The sequence below is a fragment of the Platichthys flesus genome, chromosome 13 (genome assembly GCF_949316205.1).
Source record: "Platichthys flesus chromosome 13, fPlaFle2.1, whole genome shotgun sequence".
In the NCBI taxonomy this organism is placed as follows: Eukaryota; Metazoa; Chordata; class Actinopteri; order Pleuronectiformes; family Pleuronectidae; genus Platichthys; species Platichthys flesus.
This window is the reverse complement of record NC_084957.1, coordinates 16,940,215-16,953,954: the sequence shown is the minus strand read 5'-3', so window position 1 is coordinate 16,953,954 and position 13,740 is coordinate 16,940,215. Positions and strand designations below refer to the sequence as shown.

Below are 13,740 nucleotides of genomic sequence, written 5' to 3'. Positions count from 1 at the left end.
TTACAATTCACATGTATTGAATATGAACAGGTTATGATTGCCATAATGAATAAGTAGCAACTTTGCCTTTAATATTTTCAAATATGCTTCAGTAAAATCTTCTAAAACCTGACATACAGACAGTGGGGGTCACCATGAACAAGAGTGAGGTGAAATATCTGTGTCACTTCTTATATTTAATATGAGCAAGTTATTATAATATTTTGTACTTGCAGTAAAATATTATATTGATTATATTTTTTTACTTGTCGTATTTATTTTTTGTACTTGTATGAATGCTGAAGGCTATTTCTATCTAAAGCATAATTTATAAGAAATATGTAGTGCATTTTTTGGTTAGGTGTGTTGTGTATTTTGAGAAACAAAATGCATTAGTTTGTTAGTGGAGTTTTGTATTTGTAAACCACACTCTGTTTGCAAGTGAATGACAGGGAACTAGTCAAACATGTTTTGCTTGTGTGTTAAGTTTGGAATGAATTAAGCTCAATACCTCTGTCTCATTAAGATTTTGGTTCGTCTTTCGTGTACCTGGTACCAAATATCAGCTGGCATCACAAATAAAATAATAAATAGCATATTTATATTTATATATGCATTTTATTTGTGATTTAATTAAAAACAAATTGGGTTGTTCAGGAATATGACCTGGCCACTGAGATTTACAACTGTGCAAATAAAACATAACAATTCATAACGGTGCAAACAGCCTCAATAGTGTTTTCATACTAAACACTTCCTCCTCAGCAGTGGTGTGATGGGAGTTGAACTCCAGGCTGCTGACCAATGAGATGCTAGATGTGCAGTCTCACCAGCAGCAGCATCAGTGTGTGTGAGTGTGTGTGTAGCAGTAGTAGCTCTAAACAGGGGGGATCTGGACACCCTCTCTGAGTTGAATAGGACCCTCTGCAGCGGCAGGCCTCTCTCTCCGCCTCTCCCTCCCTCTCAATGTGCTTGTTACCAGATGGAAGCAGAAGTATTGAGCCCCCGGATGATGGCAGACGTCAATGGCAACAATAAAACCACCATCGCGGAGCTGGAGGTGCTGAAGCTGCAGGAGCTGGTGCGAAAATTGGAGAAGCAGAACGAACAATTGCGGAGCCGAGCGAACGCTGTAAACAATTGCTCCGTCGGCCCTCACCATCACCACCATCTCCAGACGTCTCTGACGGGTCTGCGCGGCGCTGCCACGCCGTGTCCGAGCGAGGATTACCTCGCTAAATACGGCGTTTCCAGCCCCACGCAGCAGCATCCGTGCGTCCCCGGAGCCCGGAGTCCGACGGGGGAGCCGTTCGCCTATTTCCAGCCGAGCTCGGCGTCTCCTGATGCCGCGGAGGAGGAGGACAGCGACGCCGCCGGAGCCACGACTGTCCTGGATGAGGTGGATGTTTTGGACCTGAACGCTGTACTCCCTGTTGGAGAGCCTGATCGCTGGTAACTATACCAACCACTTGACTGCACATGCATGCTTAGTATGTGGTTGTGATGGTGCATTTTAAAATCTGTGTTTTTGTTTGTGTGGCTGTGCAGATTCTATACAGGCCACAGCGGTGTTGTGAGACATCATGTGTAATACTGCCTGGCATGTGTCCTCTATTGATTATATTATTGATTCTCTTCCAGGAAGGGTAGACTTACAGGCTCTGGTAACATATTACTACTATACTACTAATATAATAATTATAATATTCATAATAATAATATACTTTATTCATAGAGAGATTGGTCCAAAGAGTAGGAGCCCTGAGACAAAAGGTCCACCTTTGGTCTGAGTAGGGCCTTGGCTGTGGACCTCAGATTATGACCAAGCACATATTGTTATGGATGTTTTCTGGAAGCTGGTGAAAGGAGAACTCAGGCAGCAGCTGATGTCTTATGCAGACGATTTTAATGTAGACTTGATGCATCAAGGAGAACAGAAGGTGGAACAATATACAAACGCTAACAGAGTAACATGAGCAAATGTCCCCCCCAAAGTCGGAAAATGTCTCCCACATAATCCTAGTATATCTTCATCTACGTGCGTCACCAATTCCAACAGCACCTCCATGAATTGCTAGAATGGCTGTCACTCTCTATGTTACATGTAGGCAAACTATTGGATAGTTAAGTCTAAATATGCATATCCTAAATCACATTGTGTCATTTCGTCTTGCCCCTGATGAAATATGCAAAAGAGTTGAAGTTGGTGAGAGTTGAAGTTGGTGCCTCCCTGTCTGGAGCATCTGAGTTAGACCTGAAAGTCCCAATGCGATGAACTGTTGGTTGGTCCTTTATCTAAAACCTGAAGAGAGTATCTGTGGAACAAAATAGGTCCCGCTATCTGAATTGTGTAAAGAAATAATATAAACTATATACATGATATATACAGTGGCATATACAGTTAGTGAGGATGGTCAAAAATTCCTCAGCACATATGTTGTCAAAAGATATGTACCTATAAGTCTAGAACGAGCCTTCTCATTAAACAATACAATTTTAAGATTGGGTGAGAAATCTGGCTGCTGTGTTTTGGACGAGTTGAGATTTATGTCAACTCAGTCTGCTCAAGCAGGTGAAAAGAGAATTGCCATAATCCAAACGTGAGATAACGAAGGCATGATGATGATGCTGCTGATCTTTGAGAGTTTCCTGAGCTGCAAAACACACGACTGGTCGACTGTGTTGACATGCTGGCATTGTGAGTTTTTACTGGAAGAAAGAAGAATAAGGAGAACTAAAACCAGCTTTGACACAAGCTCTGTGCATCCCAGCATGCACCGTGTGAGCAGCACAGGTACCAGCTCGGAGGAAGACAGTGCTGGGATGAAATTAGAAACAATGACCCGCTTCAGCCTGGGATCAAACAGCCCGTCTTTGTATGCAGCAGCATGAGCCCCGGGCTGAACTACTTTGAAACACTGTATCTGCAGACTCAGGAAGCACAAAGACACACACACGCACACACACAAACTAACACGCACACTGCTGAAGCGTTTATAGCTTTATGCATCTGATGCAATCATGTGGAAGAATGTAGCACACAGCTGGATGCAGCAGGGATGGGATCCAGCATCAAGCAACCATGGAGAGTGTCAGTGTATCCTCAGTCCATTTAACAGAGCAAACTGACCCCGAGCCAGTGTTTAACACTGTGGCCTCGTTTCAAATGACAACTCGGTCCTGCACGGTATATAATCTTCTTCTCCTTGAACGCAGAAATGACACATTAAGAATCTGTCATTCAAATAGTCAAACGCATTTTTATGTGTATTATTATCTTGTCATTGCTAGCAAGATTCAGAAGGAGGTGGTTTGATTATTACCTCCACCAATGATATTGTGTTTTCACCCCTGTCCATATGTTTGTTTGATTGTTTATTTGCAAGACTATGCAAAAACCGCTAAATTAATAACCGTGAAATTTGGTGGAAGGATGCAGTATATGCCAGAGAAGCACCGACTAAATTTCGAGATTCTTTTCAACATCTTCAATGAATGATCTTCAAAATGTAGTTCTACTAATATATTTCAAAGAAAAAAGCAGCACGTTTTAGAAGTTTTTTTTTTGTGCATAAAATTAACTGAAAATGTTCATGGTTTATCCAAATAGTTGATTAACCTTTAGTTGATTGTCTAATGTATTAATATACTATTTCAAGTATCCACATTCCACAATGAGAAGTGACAATATTACAATCCTTGCAGTTGCAACAGTTATACACTCGCATCCAATACATAACTGCATTGAAAGAAGCTGTCACCACTTTAGTTTTATTTGACACAGTCGGATTCAGAGCTCAGGTTGTTGCCAATAAAACGGAAATGGCTCTTTGTGGAGATTTGAACTTTACGGGTGTATTGGCATTTGGATTTTATGATCTTTTACACAACCACTGGTTTACTTTAGCAATAAAAAAGGCTTTACTGCACTATGTTACATATCTGAGAAATGTCACCTCTGTAAAACTCAACCCCAATTCTTATCTGTGTGGGTACTGGTCGTGCGCATAAGCCTCCAGGTCATGTCACTGTAACATGTTTGTGCTAAACTGTGGCCTTTTGCTGTGTGTTGCAGGCTGTATGTGAGTCACAAAGCCAAGCTGCAGGGTGAGAGTGTCCTCAGTCCTCTACAGTGGTGCAGGCAGGTACTGGACCATCCGGGGCCTGAGGTGTCGCTGGCGAAGATGAACCTCAGTCACAGACTGGACCAAGGTACAGTGTGTTTGCCAGTGAGATTAACAGGCCTCATCCGCAGCCACATCTGCCACATCTGTCTCTCTGGCTACTGACATGTGACTATAAGCTTCAGCAGCAAAATGTTTCCACGTGCAGCAGGATTTCAGTCACAGTTTCCTGAGCCCAGGGAGCATTTCACTTCACACAGCTCAGTCGTTCCAACAAATCGACCATTTAACTCCCTAACTTTATATTTTTGTCTTTTAAGGTACATCAGCTAACTTTCCCACGGAGTGATTATTTCTGTGTTAGTGAAGCTGGATGGACTTTTCATTTCACGGCCTCCACACACAAATTTTGCGAACCCTGCAGATAAAAAAACACTTACTTTGGAGGAAAGGTTACATTGTGTTAATGAACAACAGTACACAGATGATTAGAAAGCGCTGGTCAAACGCTGCAACCCCAAAAGTAGTTTATCCATCCCCCCGTCCTTCAATCAGCTATAACACGGATCCTAGGGCGAGAAGACAAATTACATAGACTGTATCTAAGGATGCACAACACGTCTCCACTTCCTCCCACTACCCAGAAATTAAGCCAAAATATCTTGAGCCAAAGACGAAATTTGGAGCCAGAGTCTGAGCAGTAGTGATCAGGGGATGAAGTGGCTGCTACAGAGTCTATTTACATTCACACTTGTGCCCCCGATTTGAGTCTTGTCCTGGTTTCGATTATATTTAGAATGTACTGGAAAATGCGCTGGGATCATATTAAATTCAGTTTCCAGCTCTGTATAATCATTTGGTAGTGAGGCAATTTAAAAGAAGTTGAACCTACTTTGGATTTTGACTAGTTATTTTTCTTCATTTAATAATCTTGAGTGCTGGAGAGAGAGGATACAATTCATCCGCCACATTATTATTGAATTTAATTTGTCACATTCTTTTGTTTGTCTGACTAATAAAGAAATAATTAGACAAATCAAATTGAGGATGCACCCACGCTCTTGGTCGACCTGGATATGTTATCTGTTCCCATCCTGTGTTTCTCAGTGCGATGCTGTTTCTACATTAAGGACATGGTGTTTAGATGCACTAACATATAACTAGAATATAACAAACCCCCCTTATAATCAGGATATAGTGTGCAAGTATTCAACATTATTGCTGCTGGACCCTGTTTCAGATTCGGTGCTTTACTGTTTCCACTCTTACGCAAGGGGATATGGTTGCCATAGAAACCATGCTTACATTAGCTGGGTTTTAGAGTCAGATTTGTCCTACACAGCCTGTATAAGAGACTCTTTTGCTGTTACGAGTGCACAATGCTGCACACATCGGCTCATGCTGTGGGCATGCATGATGTATGTGTGGATTTTTCTGATTTATGTGTTATCCTCGTATTCTTCGTCCAAGCTGTGATAAAATTCCACATATTTATTTGTTTGGGGTTTGTTCTTTAGTGTGTAATGTCCTCCTCTCTCACCAGAGCTGTATTCAGTGAAGGTTGGCTCCCCTCCTGGGGATCATGAATACGTCCCTGTCACTGAGCTCCATTAGCCGTTGTTTGTGTAACTTGCTGTGAATGTGAGTTTTATCCAGTAGCATTCAAGGCTAATTGCATGGTGAATGCAAAATGCGCTGCTCTGTCGGGCGTGTAATGCTCTGCCTACCAATCAGGGATGAGAACAGAGTGTTTACACATTGATCAAGTTTATCTCAAGTCATTTGTGTCATTTCAGGTCAAATCTACTCACTGCTAATCAGCAAAACAGTGAAAAAGCACAGTAACACTTTCTTATGAAGTGCTTATTAAGCACTTATACATCGTAACTGATTGCAATTTAATAAGACAACATCAAAGCTGATGGACTGTATTTAAAGATGGAAATATATACTGTATATAAACACTATCCAGCAATAAAGCTAAAATATTCTGTTTAAGAATACTTCCACTTGAGCCAAAGATGTGATCTGGAACCAGAGCAAGCGCAGTCCAATGTGGGATGAAACATCGGTCTAACAAGGTCCTGGTAGGACATGCGCACAACCAATCACAAGTCAGTCTCAGCTGTCAATCATGATGTTTTTATAACATCAAATAACTAATTAAGACCAAACTTACCAGAAAAATGAACAATTTAACAAGCCTGATAACATCAAATGAATAGCCTGCCAATGGTTTATACTGCTGAGCTCTAAACTTAATTAGTTGTGTTTTAACAATGATTAAAGCCATCAGTTACAGCTTATAAACCTTTAGTATGATATAACATTGTTATAAAAATATAATATGTAACATTTTCATAAGGATACTAGACTAGGTTCTATAGTTCGTTGACTTCTGTACGTACAAAATGTTTCCAATAATGCTAAAGCCCAGAGAAATCCCAGATTTTATTCAAGGTAACGAGACGTGATTTTGGACGCCCTTCAAATGCGTCAAACTTACTTTGCCTGTAGCTTTAGCTGTCTCGCTTTGAAAACACTGTTAGCCACTAAGCCTGTGGCAGTCTTTTTCTAACACTGTATGTATTGGTCACTTGTAATTTATCATTGATATCCGTCGCCATTTGCTGCGTAACACAAATAAAACATTGTACATTAACTCATCCAAGAGCAGGATTTGCACCTGAGTCACGCCAGGTATATTTTCTTCGTCAAAAATGGTGAAGACAACAACTCCCATGATCCCACACTGCTTCACGACGTCATCAGATTAGGTCTTTTGTAATATTTTGAAATGAGAGACCCGTAGCCGCTGAAGTTAAATATTGTACGTGTAACACATCAAGAAGCATTACATATTAACTGTATAAATGTAACCTCATCACCCAAATGTCAAACATATAGTGGATCTAATTCTGATTGTGGGAATGAGATGTAACCTACATGCACAATCCCTGCTTATCCCAAGATCCCTCCAAAAAACCTCTAGTTTAGCCCAAAAAGCCTCGGTGGTAAGCTAACCCTCATCTTACTGTATCAGCTCCCTCCAACTGAGCCGTGTCCCAATCATTTAAAACATCAATACTGATCTGTAAAAAAGCGGATTAACATTTGGCTGGAGTGTGTCTGAATAAAGTCAAAGTCTGCATGAGTGTGTGAACTTGTGTTATATGGTGAAGCAATCAGACTAACTTGTCCTTCGCTGCGTTCCTGTGTGCAGCGAAGCGGTGGAGAGGAGTCTCCCCTGTCCGTCCATACAGCTGCATCGAGGGGCTGTCCACACTCAGCTGCCCCGTCCTGCCTTACACTAAATCTGCTGCACTAACCGAGTCCCCAGGTAACACAACTACACCACAACCATAATACACATGCATATATAACTCATGCTAACAGCTTAACAGTCACTCTAACTTCTGATGGGCCTTTGAGGATTGAGGTTTGTTTATTTATTCACGAACAAATCATTGAACCCACACTGATCTAACCTTGCGTCTGAACTCAAGTTGTTGTTGTAAAAACAAGATGACTGTTTGATTAAAGTGATATTTGCTGCTGAATTTGACACTTGATTTGGTAAAGCAGCAATATATTCAAATGGAAGAATGAAAATTTCATTATAATCAATTGCTATTTGAGTAATTTATTAATCAAAAATGTAATCTATTATGTTTTTTATGTCTATCATTTTCTCATTAGTAGTCATGGTATCAGTGTGGTTCAAGGGATGGCAGGGTCAGTAGTTTGGTTAACACTGATTTGCTCCCGACTGAAAGATCTTGAAAACTATTTGATTTATTGCCGTTAATATGTGGTATAAAATTTGTCCAGACATTGACGGTCCCAAGAGGATACATCCTCAAGACTTACAGGATTTTTTCCCCTGGTTCCATCAGCAGGTCAACATTTTTAACGATCCTGTCAAATTTGATTTGAAAAATAAAAATTGAAACTGACATTCATGGTACCCAGAGGATTAAGTGACCTCTTTTTTTGTCTTGGCTTCATGAGGAGTTGGACATCATTTTGTTTTGAGTTAAATATCTTGAGTGTTGTATACATTGGCACTAAACCTTGTACAGACTGTCATGTCCCCTTCAGGATGAACATTGATCTGTCAATGTTTTATCCAGCCCCATTTTCAGGCCAATGTGTAAATTTGTCTTGTGCAATCAATGACCACATACTTTTTAGACTAATGGCATTCCGATAAACCAGAGCTTTACTTTGTGTTTAATGTTAATTACATACCTTATCATACTAGCATGCTAGAACTAAGACAGTGAATATTTTTCCATATTACTGTGATAATGTTAGCTTTTAGCTCAAATCACCACTAGTACTGCCGTATAGAGCCATTAGCCATTAGGATGAAAGTAACTTTTATTTCAGCAGTTTTAGTTTGCCAGTGTGGAGACTCTGGTGAACTTTTCGAACCTTCAGGCCATCACTGCCCTCATTTTAAAATCTAAAGGGAATTAACAGAAATGGCCACTGAATGTGCAAATGAAGGCTGATTAGCTTACCTTTGGGCCTGACATTTAAAGATAAACGTCTGTCTATCTTTGGAATCAATGTTCAATTCAATTTGGTTCGTTAATGTGGTTGCATTCACTGCTCAGATAAAAACCTCTTAGTCCTCGCTAGATTTCACATCAGAAGTCAGAAGATCCCATCAACCGCTCCCATAGTTTTGGGAGCTCACGGTATAAACCTAACCCAGATCCTCCAACAACCTGTCGCTTGCAGTTTACAATCAGATTACAGCGAATTGCATGGACGAGATTATCCGGTTATGCTCGGAGACAGATGGTGAAAGCTCGAATTCTGCCAGTAAAAAAATCCTTGTGGATGTTTATCCATATCTGACATGAACACGGTTGACCGCGCAGGCTGAGTTCTGATTTGCATGTTGCATAAGTTTTTATCTATGTGTGAATCTCCTCTGCTGTGTTTCTCACCTCTCAAGCCCCGTTGACGTCACCTGCTCAGTCCTTCCTCCAGCCAAGTCTCCCACTCAGGACGAGTTCTGGCCTCAGTGACAGAGTGCCCACCTTCCTGTCGAACTCTGCTCTCCACAGTAAGAAAATCTGTATTTTCGGATGTGTCAAACCATCCACCTGTGTAGAATAAACGCAACATGCCTTATCTATTGTGCACTTGCTTTTTGTCCCTGGATGAGATTAAAATATCTTGATGAAACTGATGACTTTCTCTTGTGTGTGTTCTTTTTAGACCTGGGTCGCCGGCATGCAGCCATCAGCCCGCAGTCTTCCCTGGACAGTGAGGTGGGTGTGTCGGAGCTTGAGGACGAGTCCGCCTCCATGAGCTACAAACTGCAGGACATGACAGATGTGGAGGTCATGGCACGACTTCAGGAGGAGAGTGAGTTGCCCGTCTAAATGTCTTGTTGGCATTAGGGGGGGCGGGGGGGAACAAAATATACAGTACCTTTTAATGAAAGAGGACTTAAAGATTTTACATGACATTTACAAGACTTTAGACTAATGGGCCAGGGGGAGAAGCCTGCAGAAACTCCATAGGCTTTCACTTGGACATTTACATTCACACATTCACACATTTTAAAAGTCGTAAATTGATTTGAAAGTTACTATATAACAGTGTTCAGTGCCTTGCCTCTATTTCTGAAACCAATGCACATTACTTATAGGAAGCATCTTTATAACTGTGCTTATAGTCCTGATTTTATACTTCCACCTCCACAGTAGCAGTGGGTTCCACCGATTCAGAGAAATGGATGAGGAGGTGCTCCAGAACTAAATGTATCATCATTGTACATGTTTTCCTCAGATTAAAGCATTGATCCGTCTCCTTGCAGGTCTCCGACAGGACTACGCCACTACCTCATCCACGGCCAGCCGCCGCAGCTCCAGCTTCTCCCTTCACTCCCTAAGGCGCAGCGAGATGGATCTGGAGGAGGAGGATGAGGAAGAGGATGAGGGGTACGACCAGCTCCCTCCTCCCCAGCCTCGACTGTTCCGCACAGGATCTATGCAGAGGGGCGGCCTGCCCCACTCCCACACCTTCTCCAGTATCAGAGACTGCAGACGCATGTCGACCACCCCTCAGTTTTCACTCAGTGGACTCTCCCAGTACTCTGGACCCTGCAGCCTGAGCACAGAACTACAGATGGCATACAGGAATAGCACAGGTGAGCGTCTCATGAATCACTTTATCCACTTGCAACTCGTTTCTGGTCACTAAATATCTTCGGGAATAACAACATCACTACAAGGGTTTAGATTGTATCTCTGAAACGGACATGAATGTCCCAATTCAGGCTGAAAGCTCCTTTACAGAATTACCTACATTTGAGATCTCCCGATTTCTGTTTGTGCCAAGATGGATTTAAAGAGAGCTCTTGGTCGCAGGATTTTAAAAGCGTTCCCAGCTGGGTCACTTTAGCCTACTATGATGTTGCTTGATTTTTGCCATCTTATTTGAAACTGAGCAAATCTGAAAATATTTTACTTTCACATGCTGTGTATGGTTATAAGTGAGGTATAATTCTTGTCTTTATGGAAAATATAAAGCTGCAGCCAGTTAGCTTAGCTTAGCCTTACGTCTGGAAACAAACTTGCTTTTCCCACAGGTTACAAAATCCACTTCCTAGTGCCTTTTGAGCTCACTAATTAAATTGTCATAACTTATCCTGTTATATTTGTATAAATATATGAACCCAACCAATATGAGCCTTTCTCAGACATCAGTGGTAGATTTTATATTTTCTAATATGTGCCTATATAACAACTTTTATTTTACAGGATCAGCAATGTATTAGAGAAGTGCATTTATGTTTCTCTTAATTTATGCTCTACTTTACTATTATTATAATTAATAAAATTATTTATTATAACATATTTTATAACAGCGCTCAGAGGTACATTACATAAGTAAAAAAAAACTAGTAAGCTGGTTAAAATTAGTTATTAAAAATAGACATCATAATCACACTTTATAATATAAATATTTGGTTGTATTTGTATTTTCTTTCTATCTTAAGTTATTTATAACAATGTTTATGTTTAAACTGTAAAAGCATCAAACCTTCACTACATACGGATGATGATATCTAAGGAATCATTGCATATATGTATCATTAGCTTCAAAAAAATCCTTACTGGTTATCTATACACAGTATATCTAATATTCCTAACAAAACACTAAGTATTCCAAAGAAAATCTATTTATCGATTTGTTTGAACTGTGACTCCAAATCTTTACAAAACCCCAACACCTGCAAAACCCCATCTGGTTTATTGATTTGGTTGCATAGACAAGCTACGGAGAAGCATGCCCAACCTCATGCGAGCTCCCAGCATGCCCAGTGTTCCCAGCATTCCAAGCCTGGCTTCCCCTGTCAACCCACCCTCCCACAGCCCTTCCTCCTTGCCAACGATATCTTCCTCCATGCGGAACAGCCAGAGCTTTGACTCGTCCACCGGGCTCGCACGGCTCCAATCCTCCAGTAAGACTCTTTCCCTCACGTCTATGAATGAATCAGCTTTTGGTTTGCTATAGAGCGCTGTTTTTCTGCAGGCATGGCACTTTCAAATGCGGCACTATCAATATTGTTACTGAAGTTAGAGTTGACCTCTTGCCGTGTGTTCCAGTTCCTTCCCCAGGCCAGCTCAGTCAGCGAGTCCAGAGCATGGCGAACTTCCCCACCATGCCCCGGCATCCTCTGAAAGCCACAGCCTACGTGAGCCCAACGGTGCAGCAGGGCCCCGCCTCCACCCCTCTGACCACCTCTGCCAGCCTGCACTCCATCCCGAGCGGCATCGCACTGCCTCAGCCCCTAAAACCCAGCAACAGCTTGGTACCACAGCCCCTGAAAGCTGGCGCCAACCCGCCGGTGATCCATCGCAGCTCCCTCCCTCGTCCGGCCTCCTTCGTGGGGACAAGTGGAGTCCCACGTCTGAGCAAAATCACCCCACCTACACGCAGGTAAGAAAAGTCCCACTGATCCAATTTTATGCACCAAGGTTTTAAAGCTCAAGAAGCAGTATTGTCACTTGAGTCAGAAATTAGAAAATAAAACAAAAAGGGAGGTGTACGAGAGAAGTGAGCTTAGTCCTCTGTCGACTGCCTGCCAGGGTTTTAATGGGAAGAAGCATTCATGGAACAAAAAAATAAATTTATTTTATTTGTTAATAATGTTAAATCTGTATGTGTTTATATAAAAGGGACATTTTTATTTGTATTAATGTAAATGTGCAGCAACAAGCTTAATCTATCATTTTAAAAACAAAACATTGTTCACAAGTTTGGTCCGACACCAAACATGTATTTTTTATATTTGAACCATTGGAAAAACTATTGTCAAATTGTTTGATTATGAAGATAATTGTTACTTGCAGCTCTATGTGACACGATTAAAATACAGTGTGGACGTAGACACGGCACGTGTTAAAACATTTACATGGTTTCTCCACAGTGAGGCGCTGTCAGCAAAGTTCAGAAACTGCTGCATTAGAGATTCCATTGACTCGTTCCTCTGTGTCCGCAGTTTACTGACACCCCCAAAGACCATGGCTGCCCTGAGCGCCCTGAGGGACGTCAACTGGAGAGATGGCTGCTACTGACCCCTAAGAAACAGGAGCTCCCGACGTGCACACAGGGTAATGCTGCAATGGGACCCCGATGATTGAAGGGTTCCCACTTTTGGGCTGAGACCCAAGAGAGAGTGACTGTTAACATTTCTTTTGAAAGCACTTGTCTTCACTGAAGGACAAAGTAGAGACTGTAAAGAGTTTGGGTCCAGCGGGCTGGATCACTACTGAACGATCTGCTGAAACACACACTGACTCACAATGTGGCAATATTCTAATAATCAGATGTTAAATGTGAACTGGATCTTCTTAAATGTTGTGGATACTTTCATTGGACAGAATGGACATTTCTGTGTCCAGTTGAAAGGTTATAACTGTTAGCTCATGCTTTTGTACATGCTTCTAATGATTTCCTCTGACCACTTTTTGTAATTATTATATTTTATTTGTCAGACTGTGACATCAGATATGAAAATGCACCCGGATTTGGAATTTAGTGACTTCCTGTGCCTGTTTAAAAACTGTGTAATTCACGACACTCGTATCTATTGGCTGGACCTAGTCGCACTTATGATCAGAATAATGATTAACAAGTAAAATAAATCTAAGTTAAAGTGAAGTATGACATTTGTAAATGTGAGCGTGCTCGTTTTATCAGTGTTATGTTTGGCCAGTTTGTTTTCATTATTGTTTACATTACATGCTGTGATTTTTTCAATGGTATTTGATAAAAACATAATCGCTGCAATGATATTGCACATATGACCCTGATGCTTTTTATGGATGAGAAGGATTTAAAAAGGAGGTGACTTTTTTAAAGTGAATAAAAGCCTCTCACAACGATTTCTGTTTCTGTCTTAAATAAATATAACCTGTATTTAAGTCTTGAATCAAGTAAATTGGAAAATAAGCGAAAGAAATAGCAGATAGCTCAACTATACCCAGCAATACACTGACATTTATATGTTTTGATATTTATTTATAATGTTTTGAATGACTGAGTGACATCTGTATGTGTTTATATAAAAGAGACAACATTTGATCCATGGATCATAATGGGGAAC

The 13,740-nt window shown here is 41.0% G+C and overlaps 1 protein-coding gene across 2 annotated transcripts; it reads left to right on the top strand.

The window, feature by feature from the left end:
• The first annotated feature begins 394 nt into the window (after positions 1-394).
• slain1a (SLAIN motif family, member 1a) lies at positions 395-13,507 on the top strand. 2 transcript variants are annotated; one of them, XM_062401873.1, is made up of 9 exons: positions 395-1,431; positions 4,055-4,191; positions 7,327-7,443; positions 9,073-9,183; positions 9,339-9,488; positions 9,943-10,275; positions 11,401-11,592; positions 11,738-12,071; positions 12,634-13,507. In XM_062401873.1, exons 1-9 carry the CDS (start codon positions 962-964, stop codon positions 12,707-12,709), a joined length of 1,920 nt encoding a protein of 639 aa, XP_062257857.1. In that variant the 5' UTR covers positions 395-961; the 3' UTR covers positions 12,710-13,507. The 2 variants fall into 2 exon arrangements, with proteins under 2 accessions (XP_062257857.1, XP_062257858.1); XM_062401874.1 differs by lacking the exon at positions 11,401-11,592.
• The last annotated feature ends 233 nt before the right edge of the window (positions 13,508-13,740 follow it).

What these genes read in the sequence shown, in the direction of transcription:
- slain1a (XM_062401873.1), top strand. Translation starts at nt 962, where the DNA reads ATGGAAGCAGAAGTATTGAGCCCCCGGATGATGGCAGACGTCAATGGC. An exon ending in GGCATACAGGAATAGCACAG is followed by an intron (nt 10,276 to 11,400) that starts GTGAGCGTCTCA and finishes TTGGTTGCATAG; the next exon opens with ACAAGCTACGGAGAAGCATG. An exon ending in ATCACCCCACCTACACGCAG is followed by an intron (nt 12,072 to 12,633) that starts GTAAGAAAAGTC and finishes CTGTGTCCGCAG; the next exon opens with TTTACTGACACCCCCAAAGA.